Source organism: Phyllobates terribilis, unplaced genomic scaffold, assembly GCF_046119375.1.
Source record: "Phyllobates terribilis strain yellow unplaced genomic scaffold, ASM4611937v1 Scaffold_13__5_contigs__length_258822181, whole genome shotgun sequence".
NCBI classification, from domain to species: domain Eukaryota; kingdom Metazoa; phylum Chordata; class Amphibia; order Anura; family Dendrobatidae; genus Phyllobates; species Phyllobates terribilis.
Window position 1 is genome coordinate 103,454,295 of NW_027362773.1, and position 15,776 is coordinate 103,470,070.

A 15,776-nucleotide genomic window follows, 5' to 3' on the forward strand; every position below is an offset into this window, starting at 1 on the left:
ATCTAGGGCCTATTGCTAGGGGCAGTCAGGGATTAGGTTTCCTGCTCAGCGATAGGTGCGGAACCTATTTAGGGACGTTAGGGAAGTCAGTGTGTTGTCAGATCTGCCTAGGGGTCTCCAATCCCCCTTTCCCTAGTGTTTGGGCTTCCTCCTCCTCTTCCCGTCGTTGTGCACTTAGTCTTTCCTCCATCTTGCATGACACTGCCTCCCTCTCTCACTACTTCTCCCTCCTTTCCCCCTCTTCAATATACAGCTGCAATCTGATCTCTCAGTAAACTCTTAATCTATCTTGTCTTGAGAAGTATATATGGGAGCTATTTTTCATTGTGAATGATGAGTTCAGGAGGGAGGCGGGAATAAGAAAAAGGGCTCATAAGTGGAGAAAGAAGCATATTTCTCTGATAAATTATATTGCAAAGTATATATTAGTAGTATTGATTTATGCAAAGTTTGTTGAAATGACAGTGACCTTTTCAGTTAAAGCTAATTGATTGAGATGACAATAATGTAGCTTATAACTCTGACTTCATGTAATCAAAAAATCTCTCTCTTGAGTATTAGTATATAAGGAGGTTACTATTAACGGGTCCCATTTAAAAACACTACATATAGAATAAAGGGAAGAGCAGCAGTGAAACCCTTCTCTTTCCAGACTATAAACATTTCTCATGGGAAGTAATCCACAAGAAAAAAGAATATTTGTAGATTATTATTTTGGTTTTTACTCCTTTGATGTGAACTGCACCCGATGAAGGAAGTTCTTCTCACTGTAAAAACACAGTGATAGAAAAACTAAATGGAAACTTCAACGAAACGCCACAAACGGAGCCCAAAAAAAGACTTCTTAAGAAAACTATTTTGAGAACATCAGATAGCGTAGATGCGAGCTGAAATATCAAAGGATCGGTTTGCAAATATTGTACTTACAAATATCCTGGGAAATAATTAAGGAGCCGTCCGCATGACTTACATAAAAGTTGCACACATGAGAACGGTCTAATGTTTCACAATAGAGTCAGAGCCATATTACAGCTGTCTGGAGGCATTTCATACACTACTTATATGAATATAAAAATCTACATTCTTAATGACTAAGGAAAAATATCTTCAACGCCCCTACAACTCCCACTCTGTGCGCTTGTGTGTTTTGCAAAGGCAGAAGGATTTCTACTCTATATGATTCTTAATTTCCAAAACCACAAGTATAGCGCCATTATTAGTAAAATCACGCCGCTTTGCTCGGCCATCCTTTTAGACTGAGATGGCTGTAAAAGGAGGGTGGACAAGCAAGTCACTCAGCCTCCCCCATTGAAACACATTGCGCCCGTGCTCCATTCCTCGTGGTGCAAACGCAGAAGGTAGGATCAGTGCATTTCAATGGAGGCCAAGTGATGTCTATGAATTTTAAGGGTAGGTTAATTTTAATGAGAGATAGAATATCCCAAAAAAAAAATCAAGAAAATCACATTGTATAAATCAGATATATTTTTTTGCATTTTGCAGTGAGAAATAAGTATTTGATCCCCTACAAACCATTATGAGTTCTGGCTCCTACAGACCAGTTAGACGCTCCTAATCAACTCGTTACCTGAATTAAAGACAGCTGTCTTACATAGTCACCTGTATAAAAGACTCCTGTCCACAGACTCAATTAATCAGTAGACTCTAACCTCTACAACATGGGCAAGACCAAAGAGCTTTGTAAGGATGTCAGGGACAAGATCATAGACCTGCACAAAGCTGGAATGGGCTACAAAACCATAAGTAAGACGACGGGTGAGAAAGAGACAACTGTTGGTGCAACAGTAAGAAAATAGAAGAAATACAAAATGACTGAGAGACCAGCCTAAAACTACACGGGGGGAACTTGTTAATGATCTCAAGGCGGCTGGGACCACAGTCACCAAGAAAATCATTGGTAACACATTACGTCTTAAAGGTTTAAAATCCTGCAGTGCCCGCAAGGTCCCCCTGCTCAAGAAGGCACATGTGCAGGCCCGTCTGAAGTTTGCCAATGAACACCTGGATGATTCTGTGAGTTATTGGGAGAAGGTGCTGTGGTCAGTTGAGACAAAAATTTAGCTATTTGGCATTAACTCAACTAGCCATGTTTGGAGGAAGAAGAAGGATGAGTACAACCCTAAGAACATCATCCCAACTGTGAAGCATGGCGGGGGAAACATTAGACTTTGGAGGTACTTTTCTGCAAAGGGGACATGACGACTGCATGGTACTTAAGGGAAGATGGATGGGGTCATGTATCGCAAGATTTTGGCCAACAACCTCCTTCCCTCAGTAAGAGCATTGAAGATGGGTCGTGACTGGGTCTTCCAGCAAGACACTGACCCAAAACATACAGCCAAGGCAACAAAGGAGTGGATCAAAAAGAAGCACAGTAAGGTCATGGAGTGGCCTAGTCACTCTCCAGACCTTAATCCCATAGAAAACTTATGGAGGGAGTTGAAGCTCCGAGTTGCCAAGCGACAGCCTTAAAATCTGAATGATTTAGAGATCATCTGCAAAGAGGAGTGGACCAAAATTCCTCTTTCCAAAATTCCTGACATGTGCGCAAACCTCATCATAAACTACAAAAAACATCTGACAACTGTGCTGCCAACAAGGGTTTTGCCACCAAGTATTAAGTGTTTGCCAGAGGGATCAAATACTTATTTCTCACTGCAAAATGCAAATAAATTTATCTAATTTATATAATGTGATTGTCTTGATATTTTTTGGATATTCTATTTCTCAATGTTAAAATTAACCTACCCTTAAAATTATAGACTGTTCATGTCTTTGTCAGTGGGCAAACTAACAAAAACAGCAAGGGATCAAATACTTATTTCCCACACTGTGTATATATATATATATATATATATATATATATATATATATATATATATATACACACACACACACACACAGTATATATAATAAAATAAATAAAACATCATTTTATATATGTTTTTAATTTTTTTTTTTTTATTTAATTTAGTTTTCATTTCGCTTTTTTAAAATAGTTACTAGGGCTACAATGCTCTCCTATATTGCACCAAATAACTTGGAACAATATAGAATTAAGTAATAAGATTCTGTCTGTCCGCAGCCACCACTTTTGGAGATAATGTACAAGCAATGTGCGGTAGGCTGCCTCTAGTGGTTACTGCAGGTAGCCAGAATGTAGTAATTAAGCTTTTAAAGGGATTATCCAAGATTTTTTTTTTTTTACTACTGGCCTAAGAACTAAAAGGCAGGTAGTTGCTAACTGTCTGCCTGTTGTGCCATGCGCTGATCTCATCCAGCACAGAGCGTTCACAGACCGCTCCTGCAGGCAATTAATCAGTTTCCGATGATGTCACATTGACAGAGCAGCGACTTCTCTTCCGTTCTGCTCTGCTGACGGGAAGTGACTGTCAACGACAGGCTGATTGACAACTGGCTCCCAACTGCCTGACTGCGGGGAATCTACTGTCAGTCAGAGTACATTGTCCGCTCTGTGCCTGAGTACACTAGGCAGGTAGTTCCCTCTTTTAGCAACTACCTACCTGTTTTTTTTGTTGTTGTTTTTTTTTACTGTGGACCTAAAAATTAAAGACTATAAATTAAAGACCCCTTTAAAGACTATAATATTGTTCTTTTTTTATTCCCACTGCTCCCCTGAAATTGGCATTTTTTTGACATCTTGAAATCTGCCATATGGTTCCAGAGATCTGGGACTTTTTATTATCATGATGACTAAGGGTGTACTCACCTTGATGTTATATCCATATCGATCATGATATTTTAATGCTGTACTGATTTTTGTACTCATTCACACTTCACACTCAAATGAAAAAAACCTTCGTGATCGTGGAGCTGGACGTTTTTTTTCATTCTTTTTGGACTTCCCTGCATCATGGCGTAGACATTGTTGCTGCTCCGACCCATGATAATTCTGCATGTGGGTCAACCAGTACTTTTTAGCTCTTAGACTATTTAGTACTAACTTTTATGGTCTTTACTAAGGGGGGGAGTTTCCCACAGGATTCTCTGGGGCTGCTTCTGCATAATTACCCTGTGAGCCACGCCCCCTTGGTAAAGATTGTAAGAATTAGCACTAAATAAAAAAGTCCCATATCTCTGGAACTGTATGGCAAATTAAAAAAAAGTCATAAATCAGGAGAACAGCAGGAATAAAATAAGGGAAGAAAATGAAGACTTTTGACAAGTCCTCTTTAGCTATTAATTATCTCCCCTCTAAAACTGGATTGCAAATACAAGGAGACCTGCCTGTTCTACTCGGCGCTGGCTCAGAGTGGTCGTCAACCACTACTGCCGGTGATTCAGCTGCTCCCTGTCAACAGAGCAGCTCTTCTTCTTCCGCTCTGCTCTGTTGATAAGGTGTGACTGCCGACATCATGTTGATTGACTGCTGGCTCCCCGCAGTTAGGTAGTTGAGAGCCGACTGTCAATATTGCATGATGTCGGCAGCCACACCTGATCAGCAGAGCGAATGAGAAGCCGCTGCTCTTTTGACATGTTAGTAGAAACCACTGAGTTGCTGGCAGGAGCGGTCAGTGACCGTTCTGTGCCAGCAGAGACCAGCGCCGGGCACAACAGGCAGATAGTTAGCATGTACCTGCCTGTTAATTCTTAGGCCCATAGTAAGAAAAAATATATATTGTCCTCCTGGACAACCCTTTTAAAGGGTTATTCCCAAAATAAGTTATTTCCAATTCTTAGGATTGCTGATAGCTAGGGGTCCAATGGTTGGGACCCTCAGCGATCGTGAGAATGGCGCATTGCAGCCCAGTCTTGAATATAGTAGTGGTGCACTTGCTTGACCTTTGCTCCATTCATTATCTATTCGACTACCAGAAATAGTGGAGTTCTGTACTCAATTTTCTCTGGCAGTCCCATAAACAATGTATGGGGTGGACATTGTGAACATGAACCTCAGCAGCATTCATTCAAGACAGGGATGCAAAGCCCAGGTTTTTAGGATTCAGAACCCCTTTTTCAGGATGAAACCCCCAGTGATCAGCAAGTTATCTCCTTTCCTATAGATACAAAATAACTATTTTCTAATTAAAAACATTTAAGGCTTTCTTTCGTTTTCCATATAGATTTTTAGTATATAAAAAAAGAAAAAAGAAATAAAAAATTGTATATATGGTGGATCTATTACTGAACAATGACTACTAGTTAATAACTACTATTATTTGGAATAAATGGTGCTAAAATTATAAATAATAATTACTATTATATGAAATAAATGGCGCTATAATAATTAATAATAACTACTATTATATGGAATAAATGGTGCTAAAATTATAAATAATAATACTACTATTATATGGAATAAATGGCGCTATAATAATTAATAATACCTACTATTATATGGAATAAATGGCGCTATAATAATAAATAATAATACTACTATTATATGGAATAAATGGCTCTATAATAATTAATAATACCTACTATTATATGGAATAAATTGTGCTATAATAATAAATAATACTATTATATAGAATAAATTATGCTATAATAATAAATAATAATAACTATTATATTTAATAAATTACGCTATAATAATAATAAATAATAATAATAGCTACTATTATATGGAATAAACCTGCTATAATAATAATAATAACTATTACATGGAATAAATGATGCTATAATAATAAATAATAATAATAACTACTATTACATGGAATAAATGCCACTATAATAATAATAATAATAAATAATACTAACTACTATTATTTGGAATAAATGGCACTATAATGACTAATAATAAATACTATTATATGGAATAAATGGTGCTATAATAATAAATAATAATACTATTATATGGAATAAATGGCTCTGTAATAATGAATAATATTAATAATAACTACTATTATTTGGAAACTGCAGCATATAGTTATCAGAATATTCTTTACTTAGAATGGGGAAACATAAGTAAGTGCACAGAGAGGAGGGAATATTTAGTGCCTCTGTATCTGCTGCGTTCTTCAGTGTCTCGGTGCGTTCTCACCCTTCAGATCCAGGTTGCTGGCTCCTGTAGAGTGCTGCGTGACCGTCCTTCCATCAATTCTTAGAGTGTGAGCATTTCCCGGATCTCTGGAGACAGCGACGCTGTGCCATTGGTTATCATTCAACAGTCGCTCTGAATTGCCTTTCATCAATGATGGGCCATTCCCAAGGTCGAAGACATAATGGATATACCTAGAGGAGACAAATAAATAGGCACGTAGTTTAGTCTACAGCGTCACAATAAATATGTTTTTACATAGATAGATAAAATGTTGCTTCAATGTAACAAATTTCACTTAAAACAAAATGTGATGTTCGATTCCCTGGATATTTCTGATCTCTGGTCTCGTGGTGATTTACTAATATCTGTAGCAATGTAGCAGATAAAGAAGAATTTACACATTTCTTATATAATTTCTCACATCTGCGGTTAGAACAGAAATCCTCTTTCATAAGAACAAGTTATACAAGGTTATAAAAATATAAAGTAATTGATCTGCCAACACTTCCTACTGCTTTATCGGGGTTTAAAAAAAAGGTGCAGAGACTGTCACTGGCAGTAATTGCAACCCTTTATCCAGGATTAACGTACACCTGTCACCAGATTTCGCAATCCGAAACTGCATCCATTATTACCAATAGTTCTCTAAAATCTGAGAAGGCTGGTGTACTTACTTTGAAAATCTATATCTGAATGACTGTATAATCCTGGTGTTAAAACAAGAACTTTGAGTCTGATAAAATGCTTAATTTAATATCAGGCAAAAAACAAACAAAAAAAAAAAAACGGATTTTACAGCCATTCTGCCATGTGTTTTCAAAGTAAGTACACCAGCCTCATGGGTTTCAAGACCTTTTTTAATACAGAAAATAGCTTGTATTGTGAAATCTGGTAAGAGATCTAGTTTAAAACCAGGTAAAAAATGATTTGTCTTTGGAATGCATCAACTTTTATAGTAAAAAATGCACAAACTACGCTATATAAGCCTGAGACAAAATAATATGAAATAAACCCTCACCTGCCCCTGTCTCCACCCACGTGCCTCTCTATTGCCTATCAATTAACCTATCCCAACACTTGCCCCTCCTTCCATTATGATTTTGCCATTTAGACTGAATTCTCTTTTTTCTCTCCCTCTCTTAATGCATAATTTTATCATTTTTTTGCATCCAATGCCGAGCAGATGTTCTTGGGTCTGGCACATCTACCAGCTATCCTTGATCAAGTTCCCCAACATTTCTATCACGGTTCAGTATGTTTTTTCCCCTTTACGCCCAGATTCATCATGTGTGACAAGCCGTGATACAGGGTAGTCAGGAGGTCCGAGGTCAGATATCAGGAGGGCTCATAGTCTAGGGAGTAAGGCAAAGATGTGGTCAGGTAACAGTCCGGGGTCAAATAACAGGAGGGTACATCAAAACCAGGGAGTACAACAAACGAATAGTCAGAGGCCAAGTTCGGGGTCAAATACCTGAAGTCAGAGAGTGTCAAAAGCAGAATGGATAGTCCACACAAATTGTCAAAACAGATCCTAGGTCATCAACAAGGTCAGAAGTCAAACACAGAGCTAGCACACACACCTAACTAAAGCAAAGCTACAACTGACAATCTGCAGCTCACAGCAAACCAGCTAAATACCTAGTAAATAATTTGAGGAGGGGAGGCACCTGGGGAAACGCCCGCAGGTTAGCCCAGATTGACAGCGCTGCTGCTCAATCAAAATGCTGACAGCCCAGCTCGCCCCAAGATCAGATTGAATGATTGGACTGTCACTCACAAAACCCGCAGTCCATCAAACTGCAGATCCCATAGGGTGGCAGAGCCATTACTCACAGTGTCCCTAGGCCACAGTACGTGATGAAACCGTGATATCATAGTCTTTGTTCCTTTTAACTAAAAAATTACTTTCTGATGTAAAACTGTTTAAAAATAAAAATGTGGAGAAAAAAAAGGATAATTGTATGTAAAGCAGTTTTGTGTAATGAAAATGATCCAATTTAAAAATAAATAAACAAAAATAAATAAATAAGATTTATTCTGCAGGCAGCAGGACAATCAGCTATGTGAATGAGTTACACAGACTCCGCAGCAGCAAAACGGTAGGAACTTCTTAATTAATACTATTTATTAAGTTTCTAAATTTTACATTTAGGAAGCAAATGAACAAAAAAAAAATTAGTGTATAGGTATAAATATCTAGGCAGATTTCATTATCCGTAAAAGCCACCGGTATAAACCTATATTAAATCTTAAAAGTGTTACTAGGGGAAAGACCATAGGGAGGTGTAATGGATCGGATAAATGGCAGATCTAAATTGAAAACCAAGGATAAACCAAATTAATATAGGAATTGTATTTTGTGTGAATTCCCATCGCACGCTATGAAGCTGACTACAAGAACAGGTTTCTTTTCCATCGCTGAATTATCAAAGCTACTATTTTCTTCTCTACTTTGTGGATAGTTTCTAAGGGAAATGAAACGTATCACAAAATTCTGGATACAATGTGTTAACATGGGCGTTATTGTGTTCCTCTGGTTAATATGTATTTTGCAAGGACACAATAAATGTTTATTACTAGTGACAGGCGATATTACATATATGAGCTGGGGGGGGGGGGAGGCAGGAATAGGATACTGATGTCATTTAGCGGCACTCCTTGAAAGTGGCGATAATAGAGCTCCGATGTATCTCGGTGTCAGCCTACTTTACGTATGCAAAGCTGCAATTTGCCGAGACCTAAAAGCGCGACTGAAAGGAGCAAAACAGGAAAATGCTTTTAAATTACACAGAAATAGACAGTTATAATTACTAAGTGGGGGAGTAAGACACTCCGCATACTGTATAATGCATCAACCATTTTGTTTTAGGATTGCACAGCGCTATGTAATATACATGCACTGTGGGTTCCTAATTCCCGCTGGGAATACTCTTTAACTCTGCAGGACGTGAGCACTGACTATGCGAGATGAAATATCACCCACAGGAGAATATTCACTAAAACATGGTCAATCCCAGGTCTGGATATGTACGGAAGCACACTTTTCTGATATGGGGGTGACTTGGTAGAAAGAGACCCCCTAGCCAGGCAGAAATAATCCCAGACTGGATGAATATTGCAGTTGCGGCCGCGCTCATGAATGTCAGGAATATTATGTAACTTTTATTGCCAATCTCAAGTGTTTAAGTTCCTGTGTTTTATTCTTAGTCATGGCTCATCCGGAACATGAGCGCCGCTGTCGGTGCCGCTATGGATCTGTTATAAAAGCAATGCCGTAATCCTGCCGCCTATCAGGGCTGGAACCATTGCTTTATTCATGGATTTCACGCTTCCCATGCTTTACCTCTGTTACAACGAAGGAACCTGCCTGAGTCACCGCTGCGTTAATCATCATTTGCACACTATGGGGGAGATGGATTTGTTCTGTATCATTATATTGAGAGGTTTTTTTTTTTTACATTAGGCACTTTCTTAGAATTTAAGCATTGAAATGTAAAATAGACCTGTTCCTATATTTATACATAAATGTTCAAAGATATTTCCGAATATATTTCGGGAGGATTTCTTACTGACTGTTACGGAAGCAAAAGGAAAAATAAAATGCAAAAATGGCGACACTTAATTAAAACAAGTCTGAACTGCTGGTCATTCTTTAATGGACCTGTCTGCAAGTTTGTACATAAAGACAAAGGTGCAATTGCTCTTCAGCCAAAATGTTACCACCTGTTCATTTTGGGTCAATAAAAACCCCAGTTCTTTGTATGGAATTTGCTATTGCTGTCCACTTTATTTATTTATATATTGACATAAAAAAATGATAAAAAAAATATATAACATATTAACACTAGGACTACTGGACTCGTGACCCCGCCTAGAACTACTGAAAGGAGTCATTTTGACTCCTTGCTTGTTTTCGTTTATTTTTAGAGTTTCATTTGTGGTTATTTATTAATAATTATATTTTTTGTAATGTATTATTATTGTGAGATCCAACAGTAATGCTTTTGATTATTTTTTTTCTGCTTTTCTTATTTTTCTACAGAAAATAACAATAATTATAATAGACGTTTTTCAAACATTTTTTTTTATTCAAGTGCACACATATAAACAACAACTGAAGAACAAAAAGCAGAGAAAATGTAGGTGGAGGAGCATAAAAATGAAAATATGGCGCAGAATTCACCTTCTAAACATTTGGTGTTTCGCATTTTAGGCATTGCCTTTGATTTATGGCAGTACATTGCCCACACAAAGACTTACCACAAGTCTTACAATTTCCGACAGATCTATTTTTCTTGCACTTTTCTTTGATCTGGCAAAATTTTGTTTGAACCATCACTTCTGAGCATGTAGAAACTTGGGACGTGGAACCCTTTTCCCTATCTGTGACATAAGAACCACTCAACTCTCTCACAAGCGTTTGCAAAAATGCCTTGCGTGACATTTTTTGGTGGGTAATCTCCTTGAATATTATCCATGCATTTATACCCGCAAAGTCTAAGGCATTTTCAAATGCATGAACAGGCCATCTCCTTGTGCATGTTCGTGTGGTATATTTTCGTGCCATCTGATCCACTACATCTACTCCATATTTTGTTTCATTGTAAAACTTTACCGTTTCTGGAGTTTTTTTAGCGGAATCAGACGCAACAACAACATCTGGATGGACGGAACTCAAAATGACAACATTTTTGTTGGTCTTTCCTTGATATACTGTAAGTGTAAAATTGTCTTCATTTCTAAACACTTTAGTGTTGTACAATTCCTCTTTCATGGATTTTATTTCTTTAGGCACTTCTCGCCTTATCTTGTTCAGTGTTCCCACGATGGTTGTTCCTTTGCTTTTTAGCTGTTAAGCTAATTTTACTGAAGTAAAATAATTATCGGTTGTAACATTGCGACCTTTTTTCAAAAACGGGTCCAATAACTTCATTACCACATGGTCAGCTAAACGGTCCTCAGCACGGCGTGTGTCATCTTTGCCTAGATAAGGGAAGCCATTTGCCAGATATTTGCTCCTCTTATCAACAGCTAGCCAATATTTGTGGCCATATTTATCTGGTTTGGAAGGTATGTACTGCGTGAATGGACACCTAGTTTTGCTTGGGAAAAGTTGCTCATCCACCATTATGTATGGGCCAGGTTTGTAACACGCAATACAATTTTCAATAAACCTGTCCCACACAGTAGAAAATAGAGCAAACTTGTCCGTTTGCAGTCTCTCCGATCGAGTAGATTTCTCATCAAATCTGAGAAACCTCATAATTTCAACAAAGCGGTCCCTAGACATTGTCGCTTTGCAAAGCGGTATTCCCCAGTCATTACACCAAATACTGCTAATCGAGTGACGGTTCGTGCCAGATATTCCACGAGCATAGAATATCGCAATGAATGCATCTAGCTCCTCATCAGATAGAGTTTGTTCAGCATTACACAATAATACAAGCAGGTAAAACACAAGGAAAATGTGAAAAGTTGACATGTAAATTGAACTACATCTATATGAACATCAGGGTAAATAAGACAGAGTGAAAAAATTATGCACAAAACTTTATAGCAACATTTAGTGACAAAAGGACCTCAAAATATAGTAGGGAGTCAAAATGACTCCCTTCAGTAGTTCTTGGTAAATTTTGAAAAAAACGCACAAATTTTTCACCAAAATTATTTATTCTCACAAAATCTTTTTTCACATCATATTTGAGGAAAAGTCACCGAGTTTCAAGCCGGAATTCTGAAAAATGTAGTCACAGAAGAGAAATAAAAAACGAAAGGAGTCAAAATGACTCCATCAGTAGTTCTAGTGTTAAAGGGGTTGTCCACTACTTTAGCTTTGATGACCTATCCTTAGGATAGAGCATCAATGTCTGATCGGTCAAGGTACGACACCCAGCCATCTTCTGATAGTAGCCGCCGCAGGGTATTACAGTTGATTTGAATAGAAGGCGGATGTGCAGTACCAAGCCTCGGCCACTATCAGCCGCCACCCCAACACCAATGACAGGGACCGGCAGGGGTGCCGGGTGTCGGACCCCGACCGATCAAACATTGATGACCTATCCTAAGGATAATCCATCAATGCTAAAGTAGTGAACAACCTCTTTAACATTAAAAAATATTTATAAAAAAAATTATATATATATTTATAGATATTATATAATGCTAATATATAAATAAAAAAGTGGACAGCCATAGTAAATTCCATACAAAGAACTGGGGTATGCACATACCATATATAAAATTAATTATATATTTAAAAATTATATATATATATATATAAATATATATATATTCTTTCTTTCATTTTCAAATTTTCAGTTAGTGTAATTAGTCCTCTTAGAGGACCTGAACCTGCAATCTCTTGATCACCTATGCAATACACTGCAATACATAAGTATTGTGGTGTATTATGAAATAGACAATCAATAACAAAGCCCAGTCACAGGCAGGACTTCATAAGAGATTTCATATCTAAGACTGTCAGGATTTCTGTTGTCCTTTTACAGTTTGACCACTAGTGGCCGCTATTGTTCACTTTAATATTGTGTTGCAGTTTCACTCCTTACCACTGGAGGCTGCAGTTGTGTTCTGCAATTGCTGGTTACCAAGATGGCAGATTATGAACCTATGGAATCCATCTTGTTTCCTGTTTGGGCCTACTTAAAGTCTCATGGATCTCTCACTCATTGCTTGAGTATTGTGTATTATGTCTAGTTGTTAGCCTAGTTTCAGTCTCCAGCTCTTGAACATTCTTACCCAGACTGTTCTATTCATCTACGGATTGTTTCCTACAACTCCTTGCTATCTCCAAGAATTTTTACTACCGTTTGCTGTTCCTGCTTGTGCACCTCTGGTCACTGGTTTCCAGCAGTACTACGCCAGTATCGTAACACAGACATGGGGGCCTTAAGGAAGCCCATAGCTGTCGTGGAAACCAATCGACTCCCCACATGGGGGGTGCAGCAGTTAGAAGTGACGTCCGCCATCTTAACTCTGTTAAATGCCACTGTCACACTAGCTCCGATCGAATCAGTTACAGTTGGGTGCCAGCACTAACACTGCTTGGAGCAGGCTCAGCTCCTGAGCCCGCTCTGTACAGTGATAATGCACTACTTGTACCTCGTCAACACTAAGTGGGTTAAACATATCGATGGAATATTTAAAAGAAAATTTTACTTGAGACAGTGACTCTTTAAAGAACTTGTTTGCTTATAGATAGGTTGAACCCTAATTTGTGACCTTTTGAGGGGAGCTGCTAAATGACATGGCCAATCAGTGATCCAACTCACCATTCAAAACGCAACATGTGCATATTCTACTCTAACCCTGCTGTGTATATATCCCCACTCTTAAAGGGAGCCTGTCACAAGTGGAAAACTACCTGTGTTTAACTGTCACAGGTGTGTAAGGTGTAATAGACAGTCGCTCTGGATCTGGTTGTAGAAGGTCACTGTGCTTGGCATACAGACACTTTCTTAATCCTTTTGCCTTTAAGACCCAGGGTCGACCTCCCTCCTGCTGCTGATTGACAAACCTTTGTATGGGAGTTAAAAACTATCAGTTTGCTTCAGACTATCGCCGGTGATACTTCTATGAACAAGCTGGGAGCAGTAGTAGTCGGCTAGCGTGTTCTCTGGTGCCTTGGAGGACTCTAGGCATTTCTCCTCTGGTGTCTTCTCAAGCTAAGTTAATTCCCTTTGTTTGTCTCCGTTGTTGTCTTTAGTTTGTAGTGGGGCCTGACCAGTGATAATGTGACACCCCAGGGGTCTGGTTGCCACAGTGATAGAGATATTACGTCTGAGAGCAGGTGGGAGGTCCTTTGGTCAGGGATCCTGTGCATGCCACACCTCCTGCCCAGTCTTGGGAGGGGAAGGACTTCCCCTATATAAACCCGGGGCTGAGGCAGGGTTAGGGAGAAAGAAGACAGAACAAGAGTAGAGAAGAGAAGCAGCATAGCAAGAAACATCAGGAGCTCTGTGGGGAGCAGTGTTACAACGAGTCAGGGGCTGGCAGCTGCAGAGCTCGCCCTGACTGAGAAGATTTCTTACCGGACCCGGAGTCCGAGGCTGTGGGGACTAACTCCTACCCAGCAGCAGAAACCGTCCGGCAGAGGATTTCAGGTCCTCTGGCCCAGAAGCCCGAAGGCACGGTCACACGCGTGGGACCAGCACCGCCATCGTGGAGCGGAAGCCATTAGAAGGCCCCGAGTCACCGGCCATACGGGTGAGCACCACACGGTACACTCAGGGACGTGGGCTACTTATTCCCGCCTCTAGCAAGGTAGCCAGAAGAGTACAGTTAGTTGGGAAGGCCTACAACTCCGCCTGGCCAGGGGAGATCCCATCTGCTCAAGGACTGACCAGGCCCCAATTGCTAGCAAGTACTCCGGGAGGGTCTATCGTTGCTACCAGTAAAGACCCTGAATTACACCGCACCGTCTCTGAGTGGTTCCTGCTACCCCCATCATCCACATCCGCTGCCCTGAGGCCATACCCCTCCCGTTGGGGGTTATACCATCTACGCTGCACCATCCATCCACCGGCCTCAGCGGACTGTCCTGCAGCGGCAGCTCCATAGCTGCATTCAACGGGTGGCGTAGTCGTTCTACATCTACCGCTGTTACCTCGCCGCTCAGTTTGACTCCCTGGGCACGGACCGGGTCACCGCCACGAGACTACAACCCTCAAGAGATCCGGCTCCGGGTAAGCTCCCGCGTGCGCAACGCAGCGCGACACAGGCCCAGGGGCGCGTCAACTTTGGCGTAGTCGGCAGGATCTCGTGCCCGCAACCACCGGGTACTGCGTGCCTGAAAAGCAAAGACTGTTCAAACTTACCAGTGGTGAAGATTCCCGCTATCCGTGGAGGTTTCCCGCCATCCGGCGCCATCTTCTACCTTCTTCCCGCCATCCGCGAAGTTTTCCCGCCATCCGGCGCCATCTTCGACCTTCTTCCCGCCATCCGTGGAGTTTTCCCGCCATTGGACGCCATCTTGAGGACGCCGCGCGGGAAGAAGAGGGGCGTGGACTCCGAAAGCGCGCGAGAACTGAAGCCCCGCCTCACGTCCGGACGTTGCGTAAGGTCCTGGAAGGAGCCCAGCAGACGCCGACGTCACCGGAGCGCGACGGAAGGTCCTCAACCCTGACGATCCACTGCGGAGCCGCGGCCTACGGAACAGGATCATCGCAAGGTAGGCCACGGTCCACTAGGGGGGAGGAAGATGTCGGATACGGAGGAGAGCTTCACTGCCTCAACCCCCGCCAGCGCCACCGCTGCTGCAGCTATGCCCTTCACCATGCCCTATATCCCGGGAGCAGCTTGGCTACCCCAGTACTCAGGGGAGTCACATACCCTGCATGACTTTAGAGAAAAGCTGGATAGCCTCTTCCAGGTGTACCCCCTCACAGAAGAGCAAAAAGTGAGCATCCTGGTGGCCCAACTAACTGGGGCAGCCAAAAGGGAAGTAAAATCCTGGCCACCTGGGAGGAAGACTGTCGCAGGGATACTAACCCGGCTGAAGGACACCTTTGATACCCGCACCTCAGCCGAGATTAAGCTTAGATTCTACGGGTGCAAGCAGCGAGCGCATGAGAGTATAAGGGACTATGCACTAAACCTACAAGAGGCCCTGAGGGCCATAAAGCAGACCGACCCTGATGGGGTGGGAAACGAGGACAGGCTGTTGACTGAACAATTTATAGAGGGTTTATATTGCAATGCCCACCGAACCCAGTTGCGGGCAATGGCCTTACAG

The 15,776-nt window shown here is 40.8% G+C and overlaps 1 protein-coding gene across 18 annotated transcripts in view; it reads right to left on the reverse strand.

Annotated features, from left to right (window-relative positions):
- The window catches only part of NRXN2 (neurexin 2), a 961,844-nt gene that overhangs the window by 451,135 nt on the left and 494,933 nt on the right, over positions 1-15,776 (reverse strand). For all 18 annotated transcript variants that reach the window (XM_073658329.1, XM_073658327.1, XM_073658343.1 and 15 more), the window contains one exon: positions 6,026-6,216. In XM_073658329.1, coding sequence (XP_073514430.1) covers positions 6,026-6,216 — 191 coding nt within the window. The remainder of the gene's footprint in view (positions 1-6,025; positions 6,217-15,776) is intronic.